Source organism: Callorhinus ursinus, unplaced genomic scaffold (genome assembly GCF_003265705.2).
Source record: "Callorhinus ursinus isolate GAN/ISIS: 27379988/994484 unplaced genomic scaffold, GSC_fseal_2.0 scaffold2, whole genome shotgun sequence".
NCBI classification, from domain to species: domain Eukaryota; kingdom Metazoa; phylum Chordata; class Mammalia; order Carnivora; family Otariidae; genus Callorhinus; species Callorhinus ursinus.
In genome coordinates this window covers 2,981,356-3,007,649 of record NW_027397064.1, presented here as the reverse complement: position 1 = coordinate 3,007,649, position 26,294 = coordinate 2,981,356, and the positions used below count along the sequence as shown (strand labels likewise).

The window sequence follows — 26,294 nt, the reverse complement described above, 5'->3', positions numbered from 1 at the left end:
ACAGTCTTTTGCTGTTTGTTAGCTGTGGATTTTTTGTAGTTGCCCTTTATCAGGTGGAGGAAGTTCCTTTCTTTTCGTATGTTGTTGAGTCTTTTATTATGAAGGGGTGCTGGATTTTTGTCACATGCTTTTTCTGCATGCGTTGAGATGAGATGGTTTTTGTCGTTTCTTCTAATGACATAGTACTATATTAGATTAATTGATTTTTGGATGTTAAACCCAGGGTAAATCCCACTTGGTCATGGTGTATAATCCTTTTTCTATGTTGTTGGATTCAGTTTAGAGGAGACTTTTTATAATGTAATTCACAGCAGAGAAAGAGAGGGGATTTTTACAGCAAAATAAATCCCGGAGGCTGGGCCTGAGGCCAGACCACCAGGCATCTTCCTATCATTTCCGCCTGCACCCCCAGGAATCCAGAGCCTCCTTTAGCTCCACCAGGAGGAAGCAATGGCCCTGTATGATTCCATCCAGGAGAACAGAGATGCTTAAAAGAGGGGAAAGCACAGGAGAGGGTTGATGGAATGAGACTTCCTGGAATCCTAGAAATGGACAGCTCTCACAATGAGGTGGAAGGTCTGCTCATGAGAGGGCTGTTCCTTAATCCCCACCCCAGGTCTTTGCGGAAACCTGCCATCTCTCAGACTCAGCCTCTGGGCTGTCCTGGGACGGGGAAGGGTGCTTGTTGGGCCTTTACTTTGATGCTGAACTTAACCTGGGGGCCAGGCTATGTGCAAACTCCCTCTCCTCCCCACCAAAAAACAAAAACAAAAACAAAACAAGCCCAAGGAAGAAACTCCAGAACAATAGGCAGATGGTATGGCAAATAGTTAAATGCATAGACTTTGATTCAGACATATTTGATCGCAGTCTTGGCTCTGCTCTTAACAGCTGTGTGACCTTGAGCAGATTGCTCAATTTCTCTGAGACTTAGTCCCTACATCTGAGAAACGGGGATAATCACAGAGCCTAACTGACAGCGATGTTGTGAGGATCGCGTGGCATAATGTGTCTGTCTGACAAAGTGCTTATTAAGGGATAATTGGTGTCTTATTCTGCAATATAAGTGCTGGTAGGAAACAATGCCAGGTCTGCTCTACTGAAGAGCAAAGTTTTTAAGAGACAGAAAAGCTGGGGGCTTTGCTATTTGGAGGAAACTAGCAATTTGCCAACAGAACTCAAAATGAATGTCTAAAAATCTCCCATCGGTTTCCATTATGGTAAGTGATAATTCTTCATCTACTTAGCTCTGAGAAACTGCCTTTGGGCTCCATGCCACTGAAGAAAGCCCTCTGCTGAGATTCTGGAAGAAGAGACCTCATAGGAATATCTATACCTATGCCAGGAAATATCCTACTGCACTTGGATGAGGCTTAGAGAGTTTGGTGATATTCAGGGTTCATTTTACCAGAGTGAATCCAAAGCCCTCTTATGAAGAGTGGTTATTTTAAATAAAACCAACCTTTTGAAAATGCAGGAGCAGCGGCAGTTTGGGTGGTGGGTAGTGAGGGAGGAGAGTTTGGGCAGGCTTTGCAGCACTGTGTGGGAGGTTCTCCAAGGATGCAGGCACCTGAGCCTCAGGGCAGAGCACTGGGCTGGGGATGGGGTGGGGCAGTCATTGGTTTGGGCGTGATTTTTCAAGCCATGAGATGGTGCCCAAGGAGGGCAAGGAGAGAGAAAAGGGGTCACGGGCCTGGGATGGAAACTCAAGGAGACACAGAAGACACAGAAGGAGACACAGAAAAAAGTGTTGCTGGGGTATGAGGAGGCCAGGGCTATGGAAGCTAAGGGAAAAGAGAGTTTTACGAAATAGTGGAATTTAACCATCTTGAACATGGCATAAAGGGAGAGCAAGTGAACCAAAGTGCTTGTTGGCAAAATGGATGTCAAAGAAAAACTTTTTGAGAGCAGTTTCGAAGGAGTTGGAAGGCAACAAACGGATGGTGGTGGGTTGAGGAGTGAGCGGGGATGGTGACAACAGACTGGTCTTTTAAGAAGCTTGATGGAGAACAAAGCAGATGTCAAGGGCGACTGGGATGTGCAGGGCGCATGGGGGAGCTTCCCAAAGGCTGGTGGAAGCAGGACTGACCCCAGGGCCCCAGTGACGCTGGAGACTGCCGCTCTCTGTGGTGAGAGCCATGCTTGTGTGGTCTGAGCCCATCCCCAGCAGCCTAGTTGCCATGGTGATAGTGGTGCCGTCTGCCTGTTCTGAGGCAGATGATATTGCTACCTGCACGTCCTGAAATGGCAGGGACACCTGAACTTAATTAGCCTATTTGGATAACAAATGTTGATCCTGGGCCGCATCTAGGGTGACATCCTTGCTGATGGTGAGGCGTAGTCTCGTTAGGAGGGGGTGAGAATGAAAGACGAGCCCATTCAGTCAGCACTCCCCTGCACCTGGGCCACCCCTGTTCCAGTTCAGAGGCCTGTCCATTATGCACGAGACCCTGGCGCCCGTCCATCACGCCAGCCGACATCCCCACAGTCACCTGGCGGCCTCCACAGCCGCTGCCTCTGTGGCCGGTCTGCCAGTCCCCACAGAGGGCAGTCTCAAATTAGGGCTTAGCATCCACACAGCAACTGCCGTTTGCTGTTCTGCAGTCGGCCTCCACAAAAGCCTACTGCAGCCAGCTCCAACAAAGCGGGAGCGTCCCTCATGGAGGCCTGTTGCGACGTCGGGAAGGCTCCTGCTCGATGGAGTGACGAAGGGTAATGGTGCAGAAAATGCCGCCGCAGCCTGTCTGCTCTCATTGTTTACTCCCTTCGCCTCGTCCACAGACACCTGCCCAGCTGAGTGGAGAGGATGCTCCCAGGAGGAGGAGAAAGGAAGCGGGCTGCGTCCAGGCCTCTGTCTGGGCCGCTGTTCCTGAGGGTGGCCGGGGTGGGGCCTGCTGGGAGCTTGGATACTGCCGAAAGTCTAGAGGTGAAGGACTTTTCAGGGTGTTGAGGACAACGGGAGAGGGCGAGGGTGTCAGCAGGAGTGTGGGGACTCTGGATCAGGGCACCTCGTCTCGAAGACCAGAGGGCCCCACGGGCAGTGTTCAGGATGTGGTCTGGAGTGGCCCGGGGGTGCAGGAGGTGTGGTGGGCAGACACGGGTGTCCACGTCGTGGGTGGAAGCATGCAGGAAGGTAGAATGCCTGGCACTCAGGGGCATCCCAGCTGGGAGTGCCGTCCAAATGGGGAGGAGGGCTTGGCCTCTGCATTCAGACAAACCCGTTTCTGGGTCCCGGCACTATCCCCAACACGCTGTGGCTCCTTTGGAGCCTCTGTCCTCTTGTGCAAAACAGGGGAAGACGGCTTCCTTCCCAGAGTTGCTGGAAGCTTCCGTGACATAGGAGTTGTACCCCTGGGAACCTCTGCTTCCCGTTCACAGCTGTCCTAGGTGTTGGGCCTGGGGTCCCTGCACCAGGGAGCTCAGCTTCCCAGGGCAGAGCCAAGCTCAGTAGCCATCGCGGCCAGCCTCGACTTCTTTCTTGCTTTGCTGCTGTTGACTGGGTGATCCTCATACATTCTGCCACCTTGGAGCCTTAACCTAAAGCTTGAGGCATCAAGCGGGGAGTAAGTCACTGTGAGACTTTTTTTTCCCAAGGGGAGATTCTGGAATCCCTCCAATCCAGGTGGCAGCCACTGTGGGGGGTCTGTGTTGTAGCTGTGGGTGGTGGGCTTGGCAGCCTCCTAGTTTCTTTGCAGATGGACTTTCTTCCCTGCGCCTCAGTGCCGTTGGGATCGTGGAACTTTTGGGACAGAGGCTGGACCACGGTAGAAGGAAGGCTGTTGGCTTTCCCAGGGGTGGCCGAGTGAGCAATGAGAAGCTGGTGTGATGCCTCTGGCTTTCCTGTCACCTGTGGATGCAGGTGCTGCCCTTGGCTTTTGGTGGCCACCTTCAGAAGGCAGGGGGACAATGCCCCAGACAGCTCCGGCCTTGGTGGCTGAGGGACTTGGTAAGAGCCTAAGTCAGAGGCTGGGTGGGGGAAGGAGATCAGAGGTGGTCCAGCCCTGACTCCGGAATTCCAGGAAGGCAGCAGGGGCAGCCTGAGGGGCAGGCCCAGGACTTGGGGGGTGAGCGGGGACACCTGTTCCCATGTACAGCTGGAGGAGGCACTCAGTGGTGTCCCCCCGCCCCCCCTCGCAGCTCTGTCTGTGTGGGATGGCTCAGGACGTTTGGGAACCCAAGGAGCCCTTCTGTTTGCTGACCCTCAGGTGTTCTGGGAATTATCTAGGAAAGTGATTCATGCTCTTCAGCACCGTTAATTCCCCTGACAGATGACAGGCTCGTCTAATGCGGAGCTGGACAGAACAAAGGTCCTATTTGTCCACTGCAAAGACTCTGCCACCAAAGGCCTTCATTTCTTACCGGACTAACACTAGCCCATGGCCATGTTTGTGGAATTGGAGCTTGGGCTGAGTCTCTTGGGATCAGCAACAGTAGGGCCAGGTCAGGCGGGAGGCCCAGAGACACCGTGCTTGTCTCTCTCCTTTGCCAGCTGCCTGCCCTGCACAGGGCCTCCCTTTGTGGGAGGTGTCTGCCGAGCCCGCATTTCATTCCCCACCATCAGCCCTGCCCCCCAGGGCTCCTCTGGGTCTCCCCGCAGACTCTGGGTGCAGATGCTGTGACTGCTGGTAGCAAAGCCACAGCCTGAGGGGGTCATGGCAGAGAATGCGAGGGGCGCCCCATGAACTGGAAGCTGTGCTCTCTGGAACCCTTTAATTAAGTTGTTAAGGAAGTGGGTGCTCAGAGAGGTTAAGTTACTTGCTCACAGACACACAGCCAGCTCAAGTGGATGGCAGAGCGAGCCCGGAACCCAGGTCCCCTACTCCCCAGGCTGATGACCAGTGGGGGCGTGAGGAGCGCTTGCCCATTAGGACAAAGTTTCTGATGACGTCGGGTGTGTGACACCTTGGATTACACACGCCCCGCACGCCTCCTCAGATTTCTGATCTGGCTCATAGTAACGCCTGCCTTCACGTGTTCATACGTGGGGACTTTCTTCCATGTAGCAACTTGGCCAGCAGAGGGAGCGAACTCCCAGATTCCCGGATTTAATAATGAATGAGTCCTCTTAAGAGTTCCTGAAATGACAGGGCAATCAAGGCTCATTTGGGGAAGAAAAGATGGAGCTTTCATTCTTTATCCAAATCATCTCTACCTGCTAAAAATGATGTATAATACATAAGGATCGAGAGTGATTAAAATCCTTATGAATTTAATCAGAAATTCACAGTTAACCACTATTTGCTTTGGTGCAAATTGATGTGGAATAACAATCATGTGTATCTGCAAATTTTTTTTTAACTTGTGGGAAATTTGCTGGTGATTTGTGGGGGGAAGTTCGGGGGAGGGGGGCCTTGTGGGAGAGAAACGAAGGAAGGAAGCAGTTGAGAGCGGGCTCCCCGGGGGCCCCAAATGCAGGCACTTAGCAGTTCTGTCGAAGGTCTTTGTTCATAAATTTCAGGCCTTTGCTATTTATTATTATGAACAATAGGAAATCCTAATAATAACTCCTATGTGTGCCATTTGCTTTAACCAAGGAAAATTCTCTGAATTGTTTCTTACCTCTGAGTCACATGTTTGGGTCCAAAGCTCCTCTTCCCCCTTCCTTCCATAATTTCCTTCATTTTTTTCCCCTAAATTATTCCTCATAAAATCAGACCACTGAAATTTTTCAAATACAGACATGTATAGGGCAGAGAGAGACGGCTGCCCCTTCATTCCCTTCCTCCCTTTAAAGAAGACGTTCTTGAAAAGTGGAGACAGTCCCCGGTAAGAGTCCCCTTGGGAGGGGGGGGGGCAGAAAAGGCCAAATGGAGAAAGATCTAGAAACCCTCACCATCCTTTCTGTGCTGGGGACTTTCTTGTAGAAGGTTTTCTCTGTGTCTCCGATCCACACCACGGAGGGCTGGAGCTCCCGGGCCACCTGCAACGAGAAGGAGAGACTCGGCTATAAATGCATTTCTCTCTTGGTCCCCAACAGACAGCAGGACTCGGTGGCTCCCCGAGACGGCTCCTAGGGGTGGGGGGGCCTGGAGGGGCTCCAGGGCACGACCGCACCCCTCCTGCACAGCAGGGCGGGGGCACCACCCTGCCTCCTCTCCCACCTTCCGGGCGGGACACACACCTGCGCTGCCCATTCTGCCCTCGGACCCGGATCCTCAAATCAGGTTGGCTTGAAATAAGCCAGTTGTGTTCTGCTGCAAAGAAACGGGCATTTGGACCTCGAGTTTTAATTACAGCCTACTTGCTGCTCCCAGGTTCATTCAGATTCGCTCATCACGAGAAAATCTGTTTCAGCTCAAGGGGCTCCTGTGACACTATTTGTTCGCCGCTGTGCGGCCGAGCCTTTGTGGCCGAGGTTTTGCCTAGAAGGTGGCTCTGAGCCCCTCCACGGCAGGCAGGGCTTTGCGCCAGTGCTGGGCCTTACCGTGGGCCTGTGAATAATTGCCACTCACCGAACAATCTCTTCAAAGCGCCCCCACGATAGCAAAGTTCGGGTATTTTTGCAACAATTTGTGCTTTGTGCAAAATTGTGACAGATAAAAGCCGTCTCCGGCCACAGCAAATAGAGCGTTATGTACTCCTATTTTTGTATTTCTTAAACCGTCATTAAGTCAGCAGGCGTGAGTTTTAACCAAGACAGGCATTTTAATAAATGACGGAAAAATCACTAGGCGCACCGTGGCCGTGTCTGTTCCTGCAGCATTAGGTGCCGGGGGAAGCGGATTATGCACGCTTAAAGACAGGAGTGCGTGGAACTTGATCCTGGTGCCAGTCTGACCCCTGGGCCGTGTGCCTTCACGGCCCCACGCTCACCAGCACGTTCAGAGAGGAAGCAGGACTAGCCGGCCGCTGTTTGGTAGGCCTTAATTTTTAGACACAGAGCCACAGAGTTTAAGAATCCAGGATCGCAAACTGTAATCCTGGTTCCTAGGTGGCGTGGCGGGGCGTGATCATCACGGCGAGTCAGCGAGCGGCTGTGTGCCTGGCCAGGGCCACACGCGTCACACACGGCAGCACACACAGCGCCCACACGGTCAGGGCCAACGCTGACACGGCATGGAACCAGCACGCCCTCCACTTGATGACAACTCGTTCATGCTACGGCCCTGGGCGGCTGGTGCCACTCTGCTCAACCAGGTTTTACAGATGGTGAAACTTAGTGGGAAGACGTGAAGGGACCTGGTCCAAGTTCACACAGCTGGAGAGTGAGTGGCAGAAGCAGCACGCAAGAGCAGGCTGCCGGCTGCAGAGTCTACTGGAAGCACGGTCACGCCCACAGGTTCCCTCCTGTACGCAAGCCAGACCCTTGGCCCCCCTCCGCAGCTGTCCATTCTCTGGGCTCCTTGCCGTCGGCCCCCCGACTTTACAATGTGGCCGGCCTGCTGCAGAGGGCGGGCTCCACGGAAGCATTGTTCTGCTAAAAGCTATTTTAAGTCCAAAGCTTCCCTACTTCCAGCCCCCAAAGAAGATAAAATGAGATGCTGGGTTTTAAGCTTCTTAGAAAAGAGACACTTTATAATGACAAAGGCAAAATCTTATTCTTTTCACGCCCTCTGAAAAATCGTGGCTTTGGAAGAGAAAGCAGCGGTTTTCACATAAACCGTTGTCTACGGTCTTTGGCTAATCGTGTGCTCGCCGGGGCAGCGGGCCTCCCTCCTCCCGTGTCCGCTTGGCAAGCTGCAGGTTTTCCACAGCCCGCTTTTCTTAATGGGAATTGCACATGTGAGCACCAAGAAATTCTGTGTGACTTTTCTCCTTCTGCTTCTAATGAAGTAAGCAACACTGAGGGTCCTGAAATGCAGGAGTCTTCTTAGCTTGGGATAATTTCAACACCAGCCGTCTTGCTTCCAGCACCTGATTTAAAGTTGTTTTGGTCACAGTGTTGCATTGAATGTGCCGGCTAACAACTGTCCCGTGAACTTGTCTGCGCCTTCGGAGCTCGTTGGGGAATTACACACTTCCTGTAAGTTTGCACCCGCACCTGTGAAGGAATGGCTTCGACAGGACTGTTCACCTGCTTTGGGGCCCATGGGGCTGTGTGGAGGACCTTGGTGGGGATGTGGTTTGGAAGGGGTCAGTTCTTATCAAATGAAACAGAAGACGTCTCCCCAGTGAGTGCTTTGACGATAACAATACAAGGAACAATCGTGTGCCAAGTGCCTGGATCTCCATATGCCATCATGGCTATCCTCACTCGCCGTGTGCCCCATCCCGTGCCAAGCACGTCCCAGCATCTCCCCCTTTATATACGAGGTCACTGGTTGGGGGGGTAATGTGTGCACCGGCACTGGAGAGAAATGTTGGAACCCAGAGTCAGACGTGGGTCTGCCTGACACCCCGGGGACCTTCTATTAACCCGGGGTCACACTGCCGTGTCGCCATGGTAGACAAGACGCCCGGTCAAAAGCATCTCATTCCCCTTAACCCATTTCCTTCTCTGTCCCCTGTCATTCCAGCAGGAAGAACTCTAAAACCATTACTGCTTGCCCTCCTGAGCACGCATTTTCCATTTTCCCGACCTTCTGCAGTTGTGAGCTGGCCCGAGGACACCTGGCAGCTGTGCTCAGCTCCGGGCAGGGAAGAGAGGCACGGAACCTGGGCACCCCCATGCGGACAGCCGCTCCCACTGGGAACCGTCTAAGGGATGAGACTTTTCCTTGGAGAAAAGAAGACTCAAGGGGGAAACGAGCTGTTTTCAAAGAGTCAAAAGGCTGTCGTGGGAGACAAAGATTGGCTTTACTGTTTTGAGCCCAGAATGAGAGCGGTTCTCCCATGTCTCCCTTCATTAGGGCTTGCGGAGGAGCTCTGATGTGCCAGGTGCCGTGCTCAGTGCTGGGCTCCCTGCCCTCTAGGCCCTGCCTGTGGGCAGAGAGGGCAGCTTGTGAGGGGGGCCAAGGAAAATGGGGTGTCAGCAAGGATCACTAATGACAGAAGGAAGGAGAAGTGGGTCAGACTGGCGGCCAGGAATGGAGATCACAGACAAAGGTTAGAGCAGGGCTTCTAGCGGTCTCTAGGAGATCACAGAGCCTAAAGAAGGGGACACATTGGCCATGCTGGGGACAGGAGCCAGGGCGCAGGGCTAAGTGTGCCCTCATGGGACTGCTCGGGGTCACAGAGGCATCACCATGCTACAGAGCTTGCTTTCATCCTGGAAGCCGTGGACGGTCTGTAAGGACTTGAATCAAGAACTTTGATCCTAGTTGTGTTCTAGAAAAATCCCTCCGGTGGGTGTGTGAGGCATGACGGGCTGGGCAGCTGTTCCTGGGGGACCTGGGAACGTGGTCTGTGGGCATGTGGGAATGGATGGTGGGGGCTCGCAAGTGAGGGAGGAGAGTGGATGAGCCCGGCACGGGCTGTCGGGAAGGGCCACGGGTGAAGACACTGATTCAGCAGGAGGGCTCGGGCTGAGGGGGAAGAGCAGTGGCCAGAGAGAACAAGGGGCACAGAAGAGAGAGCGGTCCCCTGAGCCCAGGGAGGTCAGAGGCGCAGAAAGGCAGTGGGCAACAGTGGCCAGTGTTGGCCCGAGGGTTTGGCATTCTGGAGGCCACTGGTGGCCTTGGCAGGGTGTGGAGGGGACAGAAGCCAGGTGACACGGGGCCGAGGTGTGAATGGCCAGAGACTGAGACAGGGAGCGTTCTTTCAGAAGGATGGGGAGCATGGAGACCTGAGGTGGTGCGGGCTGGGAGGGCAGTCAGGAGAGGATGGCCCTGGAGGGAGCAGGGCTGTCCCCCTTCCCCGGGGAGAGGCAGGGATGGATGGTTGCTGGCACAGGCTGCACGTCTCTGAGACTAGGGATATTTGCAGATACAAGGGGCAGACAGATCAAACTTTGAAAACATGGATATTCGTGGGAATTTGGTCCTTTCTTACTGTTACTGCAACAGCAGTATTCATTAGCAAAATTTTCAGAATACATATTCAGACACATAGACAACTAGACAACACTCTTTGCCTCCTCCATTCAAGTGAATCGTCAAACATCTCCTGTCTTTACGGACCATCTTCGACATGCATATTTGCCAAAATGAGATTGTGCCTCAAACACTGCATTACGTTCTGGATCACCCAATATGAAATTTATTTCTCCAACATCATTTTAACATGAAGTCCCATAATTTACTGAGTGAACCTCCTGTTTCTGAACCTTTGGGAGGTTTCTGCCTTCTTACGAGATTAAACAGTGTTTTGATGAGTTTTGGGGGCACATGATGGGTCATTCCCTTAGAACAAGGCCACACCCGCAGCTGCTGGGTCTCAAGGCTTGTGTTGTTCAGGTTTTCGCCGATGTTGTCAACCTGCCCTCCTGGAAATTCTCTGCTTACACTCTCTCCAGCCGTAGGTAAGTGGATCTGTTTTTCTACATGCCTCTCCTTAACGAGTATTAACAATAAAAAACTCTTTGCCAATTTGTTAATGAAAAATGGTATCCTTTGCTCTTTTAATTTTCAGTTAGCAATGAAAAGCCTTCATTTAAATTACCCACAGATAGTTTGAGGTCATGGGCAATTAGATGTAATTAATTCATAATTGAACTTTTCAGAAGTTACACAGAACGGTTCCCTCCAGCTGCCGGTAGAGGGCTCTTCAGTCCTGTCAAATATAACTGCAGGGCTTCAGTTAGTGTCAATTCAGGCGTGAAGGCGAATTTCCAGCAACAAGTGTTTTTTTTTTCCCCCAAATTCTGGGGAGCTCTATCAAACAATTAAAGACTTCTCCTTCCATGTGAGTTTGATGGCTTTGATTTTTGTAATCTCTAAAGAAATGCTGTCACCATCAGAATGAGATTCTCCTGGGTTACATTATGATGGCTCCCTGGTGAAAAATGTATCTGGCATGCTTGGATTACTATGGTTTGCCCAAATGACTCCTGGAAGCTTTGGAAGTTCTCTCTGAAGAGGTCCTGTTTTGCTTGCCTTAGAGAACCTGATGAAAAATCAGCTATTTTTCCCGCCTAATGGTTGAGTCTCAGTTTACCAAACAGAAAAGAACCCCCCACTCATGCATCCAACCATCTATCCATCCACCCACCATCCACCCATCCATCCATCCACCCACCATCCATCCACCCATCCATCCATCCATCCATCCATCCACCCACCTACCATCCATCTATCCATCCATCCATCCATCCACCTACCATCCATTTATCCATCCATCCACCATCCATCCATGTACCCATTATCGATCTATCCAGCCACCTACCCACCCACCTTTCCTTCTTTCCTTCTATCTTCCCTTCCATCTACCCACCCATCCTTCCATCTGTTTACCCTTCTTTCCTTTGTCTATCCATCCGTCAATCCACCCCATCCACTCATCTACTTACCCACCCACCCACCCACCCATCCTTCCTTTCATCTATCCATCCATCCATCCATCCACCCACCTACCATCCATTTGCTGTGGTGTGATCAAGCTGTGATATATCAAGCTCAGTGGTGGGAGACAGGAGGGTCTGGGGACTGAGAGACAAGGTCCCTGCCTGCATAGAGTGTGTAGTTTCTGTGTCTGAATGGGAGTTGCTGGGCACAGGGAGCCAGCCACCAGTGAGTTGCTGCCATGCTGGGGAGGAGTTGGAGAGGTGTGGGTTACTCAGGGAGAGGGGAGGCTCATGTTCCCAGACTGGACTCACTTGGATTCTGTTTAAGTACTTAAAACATGACCACATTTTGTTCTGTATTTCCACTATTTAAAAATACTTAAAATTTCAATTTCCTTGCATTACCTTTTATGAGATTGCAGAAATTACTTCAAGTCCTCACTGGGTGTTAGCTGGGAAAAACCATAAATGATGCTCAAAAGAATTGCAGAGGTGTACTAAAGGGTCAGGAGCCCGGCTGGGCTGACCCTGTATGGAAAGGAAGGTAAACTAAGGCAGAGGAGAGGACCAGGAAGGAGCCAAGATACAGGTCCAGTTGGCAGACTGTGGCAGATACCGTGAGGGGAGTTGGGTCAGCGCTAGCCACGGGAACACATTGATGTTATTGCTAATTATCGGGCTGTATTCAAGGGGAGGGTGTCTGAATGCTGGTAGGCATTAGGCTTACAAATCACCTGGGCTTCCCTTTGGAACCCCTTCTCCTCCTCGGCTCACTCCCAGCCATACCAGGGCTAATGGCTTCATGCCAAACTGCACTGACTGAGCTGACTTTGAGCAGCACAGGGGTTAACGCCTATGTGCATGGCTCTCCTCAACTTCCCATGGCACATCCTAGCCACATCCAAGGCCTTCCCTGCTTTAGGTGTTTCCAAATTGGTTAACAATCCTTTAATACCTGTGGATTGACCCTGGTCCTAGCCCATCCCCCTGAGCCTTCCACGGAACAAGAGCAGATGGACACGAGATTTACGGTGATTCACAACACACAGAATGCCTGCACATCCTTAGTGACAGACAACGCTTGGGGCGTCCACGGTCTGGGGCCCTCCCTCCCTGCGGAGTCCACTCAGCCTTCCGTGGGGATGTGGAGACACTCTGTAGCTTTAGCTCAGTTTTCCTGTGAACCTAAAACTGTTTTAGAATGTAAAGTCCACACTAAAAAAAAAAAAAAAAAAAGGGTTCTGATGTCCATGTGCACTCCCTTCCTCAACCCCAAACCATCTCCATGCTGCAGTGAAAGGTGACCTGGCCTCTGACGGCAGACCCATTCAGGACTTAGGGTCACCGGCCCCATCCTTCTTTTATTTTCATCCCTGGAGCTGTACCAGAGCTCCTAAATTCCGCTTCTGTCCTCTCCCCTCCCCTCTCTCCCTCCTCCCCTTCTTTCAAGGGAGTATATCTCTGGGTTTTGGGGTCAGGTGTAGTAGGTGTTTGCTTTCTCCTGATTGAATTCCACCTTGCGAAGGTGATTCCCATAGTTATTACATTTATTACATATCTGTGTGTTTGAAAAAAAAAACCATCCACAAACAGCAACAATGTCTTTGTTTGGGTTACTAACCAGGAGTGTAAGTTTCCATGAGCTATAGCAACATGATTGGCTGGGCTCTCCATCACCCGACTCCTGGACCAGCTGTTTATACCAGCACATCTGGGCAAGAGCCCTTGGCATGCAGCCACAGGCTGTTGGCTGAGAGCCCAACGAGGAGCCCCTGGTGGGTGGTGCCAAGGCATGAACAGCATCCTGGCTTCTTTTTGTCCAGACATGCAGGCCGGTGTGGGCCACATGGCCTGGATTCGCTGCCGCTGGCTGTTGGCGGTGGCCTCCCTCCAAGTCTGGCCCTCACTGGAGGAGAGGGAGGACTCAAGGACCACAGGGAGGAGGAAACATCTCTCCCAAGACCTGGAGCACGAGACAAGGAGTTCTCTGCCTGATCTGCCTCCCTGGCTCTCCTGGCCTCCCCTCGGCCTTCTCCTGGGAGGACTGGAGGCTCAGGAGAAAGGGATCCTGGACAAGGGGGAACCCGGAAGTCGTGGAAACCCGCTGGGGTGCCAACAGCATGCGATAGCTTCCAGCTCCTCACCTTCTCATGCTGAAGTGTCCCCAGCTGACACTGACCCAGAAATGCCCTTGCCCTTGGGTCACCGTGAGGGCACGGCAGCCACAGGCTGGGCACGACGGAGGCTTCCCTCCCTCAGCGGCCCATCGGGAGCCATGTTCTTCTGCAGTTTTAGTCAAATTAGGCACTCTGAGCCTCACTTTTCTTGTCTGCAAAATGGAGACTTTAATTCCTGCCTCACTGGGGATTGGTGCAGTTAAAAAGGAAAGTGTGTGTAAAACCCCTTTGCATGTGCCAGATTCCAGGCCAGAGGAGAGTCCTTCCTGCTTTTCTATCCCGATTTACCAGTATGAAGACTCGAGGAGGCTGGTGCCTTGCCTTGATAGGTTCTTCATCTTCTTCTTCTTCTTCTTTTTTTTTTTTTTTTTAAGATGTATTCATTTATTTTAGAGAGAGACTAAGACTGCAGGGGGGAGAGGGGCAGAGGGAGAGGGAGAGTGAATCTTAAGCAGAGTCCATGCTGAGTGTGGAACCCAATGTGGGGCTCGATCTCACAACCCTGAAATTATGACCTGAGCTGAAACCAAGAGTCGGAGGCTTAACGGGCGGTGCCACCCAGGTGCCTTGATAACTTCTTTTGTCTGCACAATATGTATTAAATAGTAATCAATTATCACATTTCTTAATTGTTAGATATATTTCTAATATTTCCCCACTAAATAGATGTGTATTCTTTTCCACATATAGCTTTGGCGTAAGAGGGAATTTTAGATAACAGTTGCTTACTTGTACAGTAAACTCATTTCTTCAAGGAACTCCCTTCTCCAAGCTGTTAATGTATTAGCATTATTGTGTGCAAAACAAAGGAACCCACCAAAAATAATGATCACAAAATGGACTGGAATTTGTGCCCATGAAAACAAATCGGAGGTGTGTTTCCCCACTGTTTTCCCACGTGCAGAGTGGGCTGGGTGAAGCTCTGAGTGCCACCAACCAGGAGTGTGCTTAGGAGCGGTTTCCTAAGAGTTGCATTCTTGACTTCCCAGAGATTAATTCAGGGATAGGAATTCTTTACAAGGAGACGTGATGAGTAACAGGCCCTTCTGTTATAGTTCACCTTCTCCTGCAAACGCCGAAGATCCATATTCTGCCGCGTGCCTGCCGCAACCCACTCCACGGCTCACGTAACACAGGAATGCACCATGGCTTCCTGCCCTTGATTTTCCGGCCCAGGCATAATTTCCCACTTTTCTTTGGTTAATTAAAAGCAAATACCTCTTTGCGGGGCAGATAGCTGCTCTATCAATCATGCCAGGACACAGTGGCCTCAGTGATCGTGATTTTTAATTGAACGATGCCCACTCCTGAGACCTTTGCGTCTTTCATTCATCTGTTATATACATGGTAAAGGTGACACTTAACGAGGTATGTGTCAGGCTCTCTGACATGGAGTGGCCTCGTTAGATAAACACACTCTTCCACGTTTTGAAAATGTGACGTTCGGCATTTTGGGGCCTACGTGATGTTAGAATGGAATGATTCTAACAAATGCAAAGATAGCTCACTTGATATCAAGATAACCTCTCGGCAGCAGAAACAATAACTTCTTGAGAGAGAGCACATCAGGATCATGCCACTGGCTCTGTCCTAGGGTCATACCAGGAGCAAGTGAGCCATTTGGTAGGAGGGAGAAGAGGCTCACTTTAGCCGTACTTCAGTGAGAGGCAGAATAATGCAGTGATTACACCTGGCGGCTCAGGACCCAGACTGTGCGGGCTCACGTTGCAGCAATGCTGACCAGGGTTTTCTCATCAGTAAAACGGGGATAATGACAGTGCTTCCCTCCTACAGTTGTTGTTGAATGAGTTAATACATAGAGAAGTGCTAGAACAGGATCTGGTATATATGGATGCTTATGAAATGCCAATAGTTTAATATTTATGTGCTCCTGTCTGTTACTTGACAATGTCAACAAAATTAGGTATTTAGAATGAATGTATTTAGGGTTTTATTTCGGGGTAGGCGGAGGAGGCAAGAGGATAGGTTTCTTTTACTTTTCCTCTGAAGCACTTAGTCCTTAGAGCCTGGTGGGTAAGCACATGAGGCCACAAGCCAGGCTGCTGGGCTTTAAATTCCAACTCGGGTTCAAATCCTTGGCTAGCCTCAGAAATGTGCTTGCACGCTGGAAGATTCTGAGAAGCTCAGTGGAGAGCAACAGTTGGAAAATCAGAAGAACTAAGCACACACCTTAGTCTTTGCCAAGTTAAAGGTGCTTGTTAAATACCTCAGGCTTTCCATTTAAGGTTCATTAAAGTGAAGATGATGTTCTAGGCCTCAGAGACTTAGACTAAGGGCACCTTAGACTAAGGGCAAAATCAAAATAGACGCGCAATAACAAAATGGCAAACAAAACCTTTGCAAGCTCAAGCTGATCAGCCAGTAATTTAACTGCCTGTCAGAACAAAGCCCAGCATGCCCAGAGTATCAATAACATATCACCCACAATGTCTAATATGCAAATAGCAATTATTAACGATATGAAGAAACAGGAAAATCGATACACGGTCAAGGACGGAATTCAAATAGAAACCAACTCCAAGATGACCCAATGTTGGAATTGCAGACAAGAACGGTAAAGCAACTCTTAAGTTGACTTAAAGGAAAAGATAGTCATATTGAATGGACAGATGGAGAATTGCAAGACAGAAATAAAAATCTATAAAAATAAGCAAAGTTAAATTCTATAACTGAAAAACAAAATGTCAGAAATACCAAAAAAAAAAAAAAATCCACGCGATAAGCTTAATAGCAGATTGGCAATGGTAGAAGAAAAGGTAGGTAAACTTGAGTACAGACTAATAGTAACTATCCGAAGTGCTAACTAGAGAGAACAAGACCTGAGTGACTCGTGGAACAATATCAAGCAGTCAAATATACATGTGATTAGAGCAGAGAGAGCATGGGGCAGAAAGAATATTTGAGGAAACAGTGGCCAAAATTTCCAAAATTTGGTATGAAACATGTATTTATGGGTTCAATGATCACAGTGAGCCACAAGTTTAAGTCCAGAGAAAAAACAAAAACTGCCAGCACATCATAGTCAAGCTATAGTCAACCAAAATAAAGAAAAATACTTACGAGCATTCGGAGAATAATAACATATGATATACAAGATCAACAGTTCGATTTTCTGATAACTTTTTATCAGAAATTTGGAGGTAAGAAGATGATGGAAGTACATCTTTAAAGCGCTGAAAGGAAAATGTAACCCAGAATTCTATATCCAGCGAAATAGACCTTCAAAAGTGGAGGTGCTATAAGGGCATTTAAAAATAAATCAGATGAAAGCTAAAAAATATTTGTTGCCACCAGACCTGCACTGAAAAAAATGCCGAAGAAGTCCTTCAGCTAAAAGGGAAATGATACCAGGTGGGAACTTGGATTGGTGGAAGGGAACGGAGATCACTGAAAAGAATAAATATGTGAAAGGGTGCAAAATGCTAAATCCCCCCAACATAATTTCTTTAAAAGACACGTGACTATTTAATACAAATAATGTAAAAATAATGCCACTCAATTGTGGCGTTTATAACATTTCTAGATGTAAAATGTATGATAAAAACATAAAGGACACAGGATAACAAATGGATTGTATTGTTCTCACATTTTATGGAAAATCCTACAATATGAACTCTGCATACACTGTGCTAAGTCAAAAATGACTGTTGTAATCCGTAGAGCAATCACTGCAAAATAAGAAAGAGGCACTGCTTAAGAGACAATAAAAGAATCCAAATAGAGTAATAAAAAATACTGAGTTAACCCAAGAGAAGATAGGAAAGGATAAACAGAAGAATAAAAGAAGAGATGGGACAATGGAGAACCAACAGCAAAATGGTGGACCTAACACAACCAGATGAATAACCGCATTTAGTGTAAACTAAAGGCTCCACATATGCTGTCAGGGTGAATAAGAAAGCAAGACTCAACTACGTGCTGCTCACAAGAAATGCACTTTAACTCTAAAGACATAGAAAATAAAAGAGTTATCAAGAAAGCTGATGTGGTTCTATTAGCATCAGGTGAGATAAACCTCAGGACAAGGAGTATTGCCAGAGACAAAAAGGGACATATCATAATGATAAAATAACCAAACAGGAGGTCACACCAATCCGAAATGTGGACACATCTCCTAACAGCGCTTCAACATCTGTGAGGCACAAGCCGACAGAACGAAAGGGAGAAATACAGAATTCCATGATAATGGTGGGAGGTTTCAACACCCTGTGGCAGTGATAGGACAAGTAAATGACTAAAAAATTAGAAAATGAACAAGCAAGTCACAGAACGGGAGACAATATTTGCAATATGTATGTCTGGCAAAGAACTTGTATCCAGAACATATGAAGAATTCTTGCAAATCACAAGGCCCACCATGCAGTGAAAAGTAGGCAAATGACTTGAACAGTTATTTTAAAGAAGTTATACGAGGACCAAAAGACCCGTGAAAATGGCGACAACACAATTGTGGACATTTTTCAAAGCTTGCACTTAAAATGTATCCTTAAGATCTGTGCATTTCACCATATATAATTTTTACCTTAATAAAAATAGTGCAGGAGGGCAAAGAAGAGAAGGACCTAGGTTTGAACCCCAGCTCAGCCACGTGGTCTCGGTGGCCTCGGGCAAGTTACTGAATCTCTCAGAGCCCCAGTGTCTCTATCTGTAAATGGGATGAGTATGGACTCTTCACGGGGCCGCTGAGAAGATTCAACATAACACCACAAAGAGGTGACACGGCTGGTCCATAGGAGGAGAGGCACCCTATTAAACAGCTTAATGGTCTTTGCTCCCCAAACACCTTCCTCCCCTCCCACCTCCCAGCTCTTCAAACTTCTATTTCCACGGGTTCCTGCAGGACAAGCCGTGGAGGAAAGGAGAGTGGGAAATGTCCCAACCCACCACGGTGGTGGAGACCATGTGACCAAGAGAACAAAATCCCATTGCTGTCATGTCCTCACTCTGACTGTCAACATGATGTGGAAAAGAAACCGTTCCTACGGGCAACTGCTCACATATAACCATGACTCAGAGCCCCTGAGAACTGACACCTTGCCCCAGGTGTGGGGGACTCCTTGCTAGGTGGGCATCTTCATGCAGTAAAAGCTGGCTTATCTGGCATTCTAGCAACTAAAAGTGAATTGAACAGCGTGAAGACAACCTTGAGGTACTCAATGAAATAAAAATTGAATCCTGTCAAGTTTTAATATTAAATATAAATATTCTGTAATAAAATGCTTGAAAACTTGCTAATCCTTTTGTGTCTATATGCATATTGTGTCCCTATCTGTCATCTACCTACCTACCTACCTGTAAACACCTGTCTGTAGCCATCATCACCCATATCTAAATGATATCAGAGAATCATTGCTTTTAGGGCTGACAGTATCATTTGGTCTGTTTCATTTTGGTGGCATAAGATAGAGATGCAGGGAGGTGAAGAACTTGTCCTGGGGCTGGGTAGTGTATGGATCTTTTAGGATTTCCTATTCTTCAGCCCAGATATCACGGAGCATTTACTCCCCTGTGGTCAGTTTAGCTTCCCGCAGCCTTTTGGTATCACCTGTGTGAGGCGCAAATGTGCCCAAGGAACCATACCTTGGTAACTCACGCCATGTGTGAAAGAGTATCCAAAATGCAAGAGGCTGATGCCTTATTGAAGGAAGGTGGGCTGGAGATAGAAATTGTGGTTTTCGATTTCAGTGACACGTGGGGACATTTCAGGAAGGATACCTGCGGTGGGAGGAGGTTGATCTGGATGGGACAGTAAGGGTTGTTTATGCAAAGAAAAGAGCTGTTTCTACCTGTTGGATGCTCGGCTAGATGCAAGGATGAAGTGATTTATAGCAGGATGCGATGGGGGAGTTTAAGAGAGATGGGTGCATCAGCCTAAGGAAATCATCTGCTAGGGTCTGTGTTCGTGGGAAACTAACGGCAGGATTTGAACATGTAATTTGAACGAGGGAGGGGTACTGGGAACCAAGAAAGGCAACAAATACCTTGATGACCACATGCAGCATCATTTGCAAGCCATTTTTGCCAGGGTACTTCCCCGCAATGTTAGCTGCCGACAAGTTGAAGAGGTTGGCTCCCGTTTCGGTGCAGATGGCGTGGACCAGCATTTTCTTCCCTACCCCCGATGGCCCTGCCAGCAGCAGGGATTTCACCAAAGGAGCCTTCTCGTGCACCGTTGCAGAACCTACAAAAGGCAGAGGCAAAGGCTCTAAAATCCTGCAGAGAAGCTCAGCGGCTCTGAGACGAGGATCCCTCAAGGCTGTTCCTCCAGTGTGTGACCCCGGTTTCTGCAACAGTAACGAATGCGTCCAAAGCATTTCTAACCGGAGGCACATCCCCCGTCTCAGTTGGCCTGTGACACCTTTGATTTGTATGTCAGGGCTCGAGGTGGGGGCCGCCAGGATCTCCTTGCTTATTCTGTACGTGGCTTTCCCTGCTACACCTCACCCTAGAATTTCCCCCACACTCATAATTCTAAAGAACATTCCTGCAATAACTTACCTCTGGCATTTTTTCTAGGGTGGGGGGGGGTGGGTTTCTCTGCTTGTTGTGTGGCATTATGTTCTTTGAAAGCTTAGGAAAAGGAATGTGGACATGCAGCCGCAGCCCGTAAGGGGGCTGGGAATGTTCATTAGTGGTTCTCAGGAGGGAAAGGGGAGAAGTAAGAGCCAGGTGTAAGTAGCCGGACTTCCTCGGTCTGCCCCGGTTTGGAACCCATTGATGAAGTGCCTTGAGTTACTACGCAGGCACTCAGAGGCCGGCCACACTGCCCATCTCCTCCGGGCCAGAGCGGGACTCGGGCTCGAGCATCTTCTGTCGTCCTGAACACACACGGAGCGCATGTTGGCATGAGGTAATTATGAAATGAAATCCTGGAAAGTGCTGTGATCAAAACATCTACTATCATGTGGCTTTGCTTGGGGCAGCGGCTGGGCACTTTTTGATCAGATGTGAATATATCCATAATAAGATTATTATTGTGCCTTTCTCTCTTTTTTTTCTTGTGTAACTGAAAAGATATAGGGAATTTACCAGATAATCAAGAACAATTTTTATGGTTACCTAACAAACTTGGAAGCCAGTTTTGAGCAAGTTCTGTTTAAAATGCAGTGACACAGGTGTGCTTTATCTGTGGTCAGCGAGGGGTACGGTAACGTAATATGATAAAGGAGATTCTGTTGCTCACGATCGGAGACAGACGCCATTCACCAGGTGGTCTGTTCAGCCCCTGGTATTGGGGGCTGCTCAGTTCATGGCCCTGGCTGGGGGCTGGTGGGGAAGAGTCAGGACTTGCTGTACAGAGTTTATGGCCAGGACGGGAGCTGAACCTGAGTGGACGTGACCAGAACGGGAAGCAAATTGTGCTGACCCCGTGCGAGCCACAGAGGGTTCAGAAAAGTGGGGGGGGGGTTAGTGGGGGAGCTCAGGCCCGACTTCCGGGAGAGGGTGGAACCTGAGCTGTCCCTGAAGGAGCAGAACTGGGACGTGTAGAGACAGGGACCCTTGAGAAGATGCCGGGCGGTGGGGCACAGTGACTGCGGGCCTGCAGTGGGACGTCAGGAAGGTGCCGGGGAGTGGCAGATAATTCTTGCTAGCAATGTAACAGGGGACAGCAAGGGGCTGGGGAGGGAGACCGAGGCCAGCTGTAGGGGTCCCTGGGAGGTGGCAGAGGGTTGCAGATGTGCCAAAGTTGCTGGCCGAGCGCCCTCCTCCCTTTTCTCCCTCCACGTTCTGGGGGGCAGTCATATTTCTGGGAGGGTGAATGGGTGAACGCTGACCAGATGTGTCCTGGTTCTCTCATATCTGCCCAGGGGGCTTGGAAAGCTCACACCTCGTCCTGGGAGCCCGGGCTGAGGCTCTTGGGGCTCTGGAGGCCAGCGGGTGCTTGTGTTGCCTGGACACGGTGCAGAGTGGCCTCACGGCGTGTCCTCAGGGCCCTCTGCAGAGTGGCTGGGTTGACTGGTCCTGGCAGTGGTGACTTGGACACAGGGCCAGCAAACACATTCCGTGTTGCCACTGGATACAATTTTAGACCTATGAAATTTAAAGGAAGCACCCAAAGGCAGATCTGTGAATGTTCTCATCTGTCTGGCCGGTTTTTGCCTTGCAAACACACACATCAGTCCCCAGAAGAAAGCCCTGCTGGCTCTGGGACCTGGGCAGGTCAGCAGCCCGTAGGGACTTCGGGTTCCTCATTGACATGAGGAGGATTCAGGTGGGTTGCTTCCTTCTTCTGACGTTTTCAAGGCCGCTTGGAAACAATATCCATTGTTTTGTATCCTTGAGCCAAGATCAAACATACTGCCCCCTTCAATGATGTCTTAGGAGTTCTGTTAACAACATGCTGGGTCTTGGTGCTCTCTGCTCTACTGTTTTTCCATCTCACTGTGATTTTATTTTATTTTGCATGGGCATATCATAAATATTGCATATCTATTTGGTTGACCCCAGAAGTATCATGTAGTTATTTATGATATAAACTTTGTATATATAAAATTTATGTTGACCCCCAATTCCACTTTACTACTTCTGACATTAAATCAAAAGAGGAACGAACCACTTCTTGCCAATAGGTCTAAGTCAAAGGAGAACAATATTATAAGTGCCCAAACTATTCCCATATTATTTTAAAGCCAGTTAAACAAATAAAACATGATTTCTATTTCAGAATTGTCATCAGAGCCAGGCCTGGCTGCCCCAGATGACTCAGGTCATACACATAAAAAGGTTATTAAAATGATAAGTGTGAAGGAGAGCATCAGAGAGCCACCCTTCCTGCACCTGCATCGCAGAACTCTGGTCCACTGGTCTGAACAATCATGATGGAATCTTATTTAGCAGTTAGAGTGGACGTCAGTGAAAACCAGCAGAGCCTTGATCCTTTAGATTCATGAAATACACTTTCACTGATTCATGAAAGGCCGGCTTTGTTAAGGACCCAGTAACAGAAGCCTGTGTATAAAAGGCAAGCCTAACATTAGCCCTTTGTCTAATTTGATTAATTTTAATTGCAGGTGCTTGCTTTGGTTATTATCTCTCCAGATGATTGCTGACAGGACTTTCAGCCCAGAATGTTAAGCAGGCACTCAGAAATGGTGTGGACGTGCTCCCCGGCTAGCACCTTCCTGTGCTCTCCGGGATGCACAGTTGCACTAGAACTACCCTCACTCAAAATGATCAGCACAAAGATTTCAACCAGGAAGATGCTGCCAAAGGCACCAAGCAGTGCACCCCTGCTTCTAGGAAACGTGCAACAGGGTGTGGAAACTTTACCTAGTGGCAAGATCCCGTACAGGGCGATGAGCTGTCTGACATCCAGGAGGGAAGGCATGGGTTCTATGGATACCTGGCGAAGCGTGGTGCCCAGGTAACTGTACTCTCCTGGAGGAACAGAAACAGAGGATAAGTAAATGGGAGACTGTGTTGGTCTGAGCTGCATGATCTTGGCACCTGCAAAACTAACACAGAACACATAGTCAACATTTCTGAGCAAATAGAATGGTGTTGCAGGGAGTCATGGAGAACACATCTTCTCTCCGATAAAGGCTTGAGAAAACCCGTCTGGTCATGAAAGCGCCGCTACCCCCCTGTAGTAACGGGGCATTCTGTTGAGTAGGACGCTAACCTCCTTGGATTTCTAAAAATAACCTTTGAATACTTGAAGTAGAACTAAGTTCGAAAATGAAGGACATACAAAGTAGACTAAAATATGGTAGGCTTTATTTAATTTATATTTATATTCCAAGCAGTTATGCTTAACATTGGCATAAACTTTAAAAATAAATTATTTAAGATCAATGTGGAATTTGTATTGGAGCAGTGTAAATCTGAACCTAAAATGCAATCATTTGAAAGGAAGGATATGAGTCTAATTTAGGATAAATAGAAACATCTCCTTTTGCAGGTAATATTCATTTACATTTTTATCATTTTCAAAGGATTACCAAAGGAATAATACAGAAATAAATCTTTACAGGTTTAATTAGAAGGCATCAAAGGTCTTAATTGTAACTCGTCATAAATCTGAAGTGTTATTTTCTAACTAATTTAGATAAGGTCACCAAGAAAATTAGTTTGCCTGTCTCCATTTGTCATGAGGAGGGACCTTTATATGCTCATACAGTTCTCTCTTGATTTGTACCTGAATCTGAAGGAAAAATATTCAATGCATGAGTCACAGTGTCTTGATAATTTTTTTTTCTGGCTTTTTCTTTCTATAAGAAGTATGGATCTTGCAGAGCTTTTGATGTTCTATACATATGTCCAATAGAATGAGCTTACATGTATGTGAATTAAGAAAAGCTTTAAAGCATTTTCAAATGCTAAGAAAATTAGAATTAAAGACCAGATAATGCTGAGGCTGTTTTGTTGTGGAGGGCAGGCTTTCAAAGCTCCCACATGAAAAAAAAAAGAAAAGTCCTTGGCAAGGACAATGGGTATTGGTGGGGAGAATGGGTGATAGTGAAAACTTCCATTGCAGCTTCTGATCCCTGAGCTTTTTAATGAGCAGGTAATAAATAGGAGAGTGGTTAATTTCGCCTTCACTAGAGCAGGAAGAGATCCTGTAGCCTCCATTAAATCCAGTACTTATTGCTGTAAACATGACATTAGAGGTGATCTGAAAGTGACCCCAATTTTCCTACTTAAATAAATCCATATTAATACCCAGATGCACCATATTTTCTAGGACCTAACAGATTATATTAAGCTGAATTAGTGGGTGGTGGTTCTAATGGAGTGAAGGACACCACCAGCCCCAGCTGCTTGCCAAGCGTTGGGACTCATCCTGAAAGCGTGCGGCTGTGTTTCACCATAAACCCTTCCCTTCCACTCAGGCAGAACTTAGAAACTTCAGGATTCCCTGCACAGATTCCAGGTCTTCTGAAAAGGCATTTTAAGTACAAGGCATGAACAAGGGCAAGAAAGCCTTCAACAGTGGACGGAAAAGAAACGGAACGTGTTACGGGTGTGTCTGACTGTGTTTCCTTACAATTCCTATGTTGAAATCCAGGTCCCTGATAGCGCAGAAAGTGACCTCATTTGGAAATATGGTCATTGCAGATACAACTAGTGAAGGTGAGGTGATTAGGGTGGGTCCCAGTGCAATATGACCAGTGTCGTTTATAAAAAGGGGCCATGAGCACGCAGGTGTGAAGCTGGGTGCAGGGATGTGGAGATGCAGCAGAACGCCAGAGGCTACAGCTAACCTCCAGGGGACAAGGCGAGGGATGAAATGATGAGGTCAGAGGAGCGCAGGGACATCGGGGCAGCCAGGCAGTCGGAGCAAGAGAGACATGGGGCTGGGGGTGCATAGAGGCTATAGCAAAGCAACAGCTTCTCCCTCAGTCCTCAGAAGGAACCAGCCTTGCTGACACCCTGATCTTGGACTTCTAGCCTCCAGACTGTGAGGGAATGTTTGTGACCCCTGTTACAGCAGCCCTAGCAAACTGGTACAGAAGGAATCAAGTAATGGAAGAGAATGGGGACATCAAAGCGGAAAAAAATAACGAGAAATAAAAAAGATATTTGAGAAATAAGGGTGGGATCAGCCTCTAGTGTTCCATTCTACCCCACACAGCATCAGAAAGAGTATGAAGAAGAGAGCAATTTATAACAAGTCCTAGCTTCCCAAATATGCTCCTCGGGGACCAGGGGCAGAGGCCCAAGAGCAGACGCTGCTGGTCGGTGTTTGCCCCCCCGCCCCGCCACCCCCACTCCACCAGGGCTGCACACGAACCGTCTCCCAGCAACGAGGACGGGCACGCGTGTTACACGGTCATGGGTCAGGAGTACGGACTTGTTCATAAGCTGTGTGTGCTGGACCCAGGCAGCCCAGCTTCCGGGACGAGGTCAGCAGAGAGATGGCTCCAGGTGGACTCGGTGTTGTGACAGTTTTGCTGAGATTGTGCGGGACGTGCTGGGGTGTCATTGACTCTGAAGCTCTGGGGGGGTTTCATGTGTGTGAATATGTAAGTCATACCATCTAAGATGCTGAGTTTTCTCCTCTGTAGGGCAGGCTCTGAACACCAAGGAGAGTACGAGAAACACTAACTCTGGCCTCGGGTCAATGTTCCCCCAAAGGCACAGGGACTGAACCATGGGTGGGGCCGGATAGTTTAGGGGAATACTAATTTGTGTTTGCTCTCCCTGTATTTTGGCCTCAGGCAGTGGCCTTGCACTCACTGCTTCTGTGATGTGGCCTGGTGGGGGGACACCCATAGAGACACCACGAAGTCATAAGCCGTCTGATTGGCAGCCCGCCGAGCCTGCCAAAGACTGGGCAAGAATGTCACCACCAGCAACAGCAGGACAATAACTAGTTTGGCGCCAAGCCAAGCATGCCCTCTGAATGCCCCCATCTCTTAACTCACTATTTACAGTGATTTAACAAGGCAGGAGCTGTGATTGTTCCCCTAATTGTGGAAACTGAGGCACAGAAGGATCACACAAAGGGCAAGCATCCTTCAGAAGGTAAGGGGTGAGAGAGGGGACATTCTGTCTTTCACGTTTTATTTCTCTTAAAGCATTATTTATTCATTCTTGGATTCATCATAGTTTATTTTCGAAAATGATTTTTCTCTTTATTTCTAATATTCCTTGGGTTTTGTTTGCTCATTTCTGAGGTTTTCTAGTTCCATTCTATGTATTCTTACAGTTCTTCTGTAATTTTCATATAAGCTAACGTATGTGTTAGCTTGCTTGAGAGAGTGGGCTCCATCTATGTGTCTGTTTGTGATGTTAATTTACCCCTCATTCTTCTTTTTGATAGAAACGTTGCA

General features: G+C 48.5%; 1 protein-coding gene across 1 annotated transcript in view; it reads right to left on the bottom strand.

Annotated features, from left to right (window-relative positions):
• DRC11 (dynein regulatory complex subunit 11) overlaps positions 1–26,294 on the bottom strand; it is a 160,140-nt gene that overhangs the window by 16,627 nt on the left and 117,219 nt on the right. The window contains exons 14-16 of the mRNA XM_025886596.2: positions 22,789–22,896; positions 19,500–19,699; positions 5,834–5,920 (exon numbers count right to left, since the gene is read on the bottom strand). Of these exons, the coding sequence (XP_025742381.1) occupies positions 5,834–5,920; positions 19,500–19,699; positions 22,789–22,896 (395 nt within the window). The remainder of the gene's footprint in view (positions 1–5,833; positions 5,921–19,499; positions 19,700–22,788; positions 22,897–26,294) is intronic.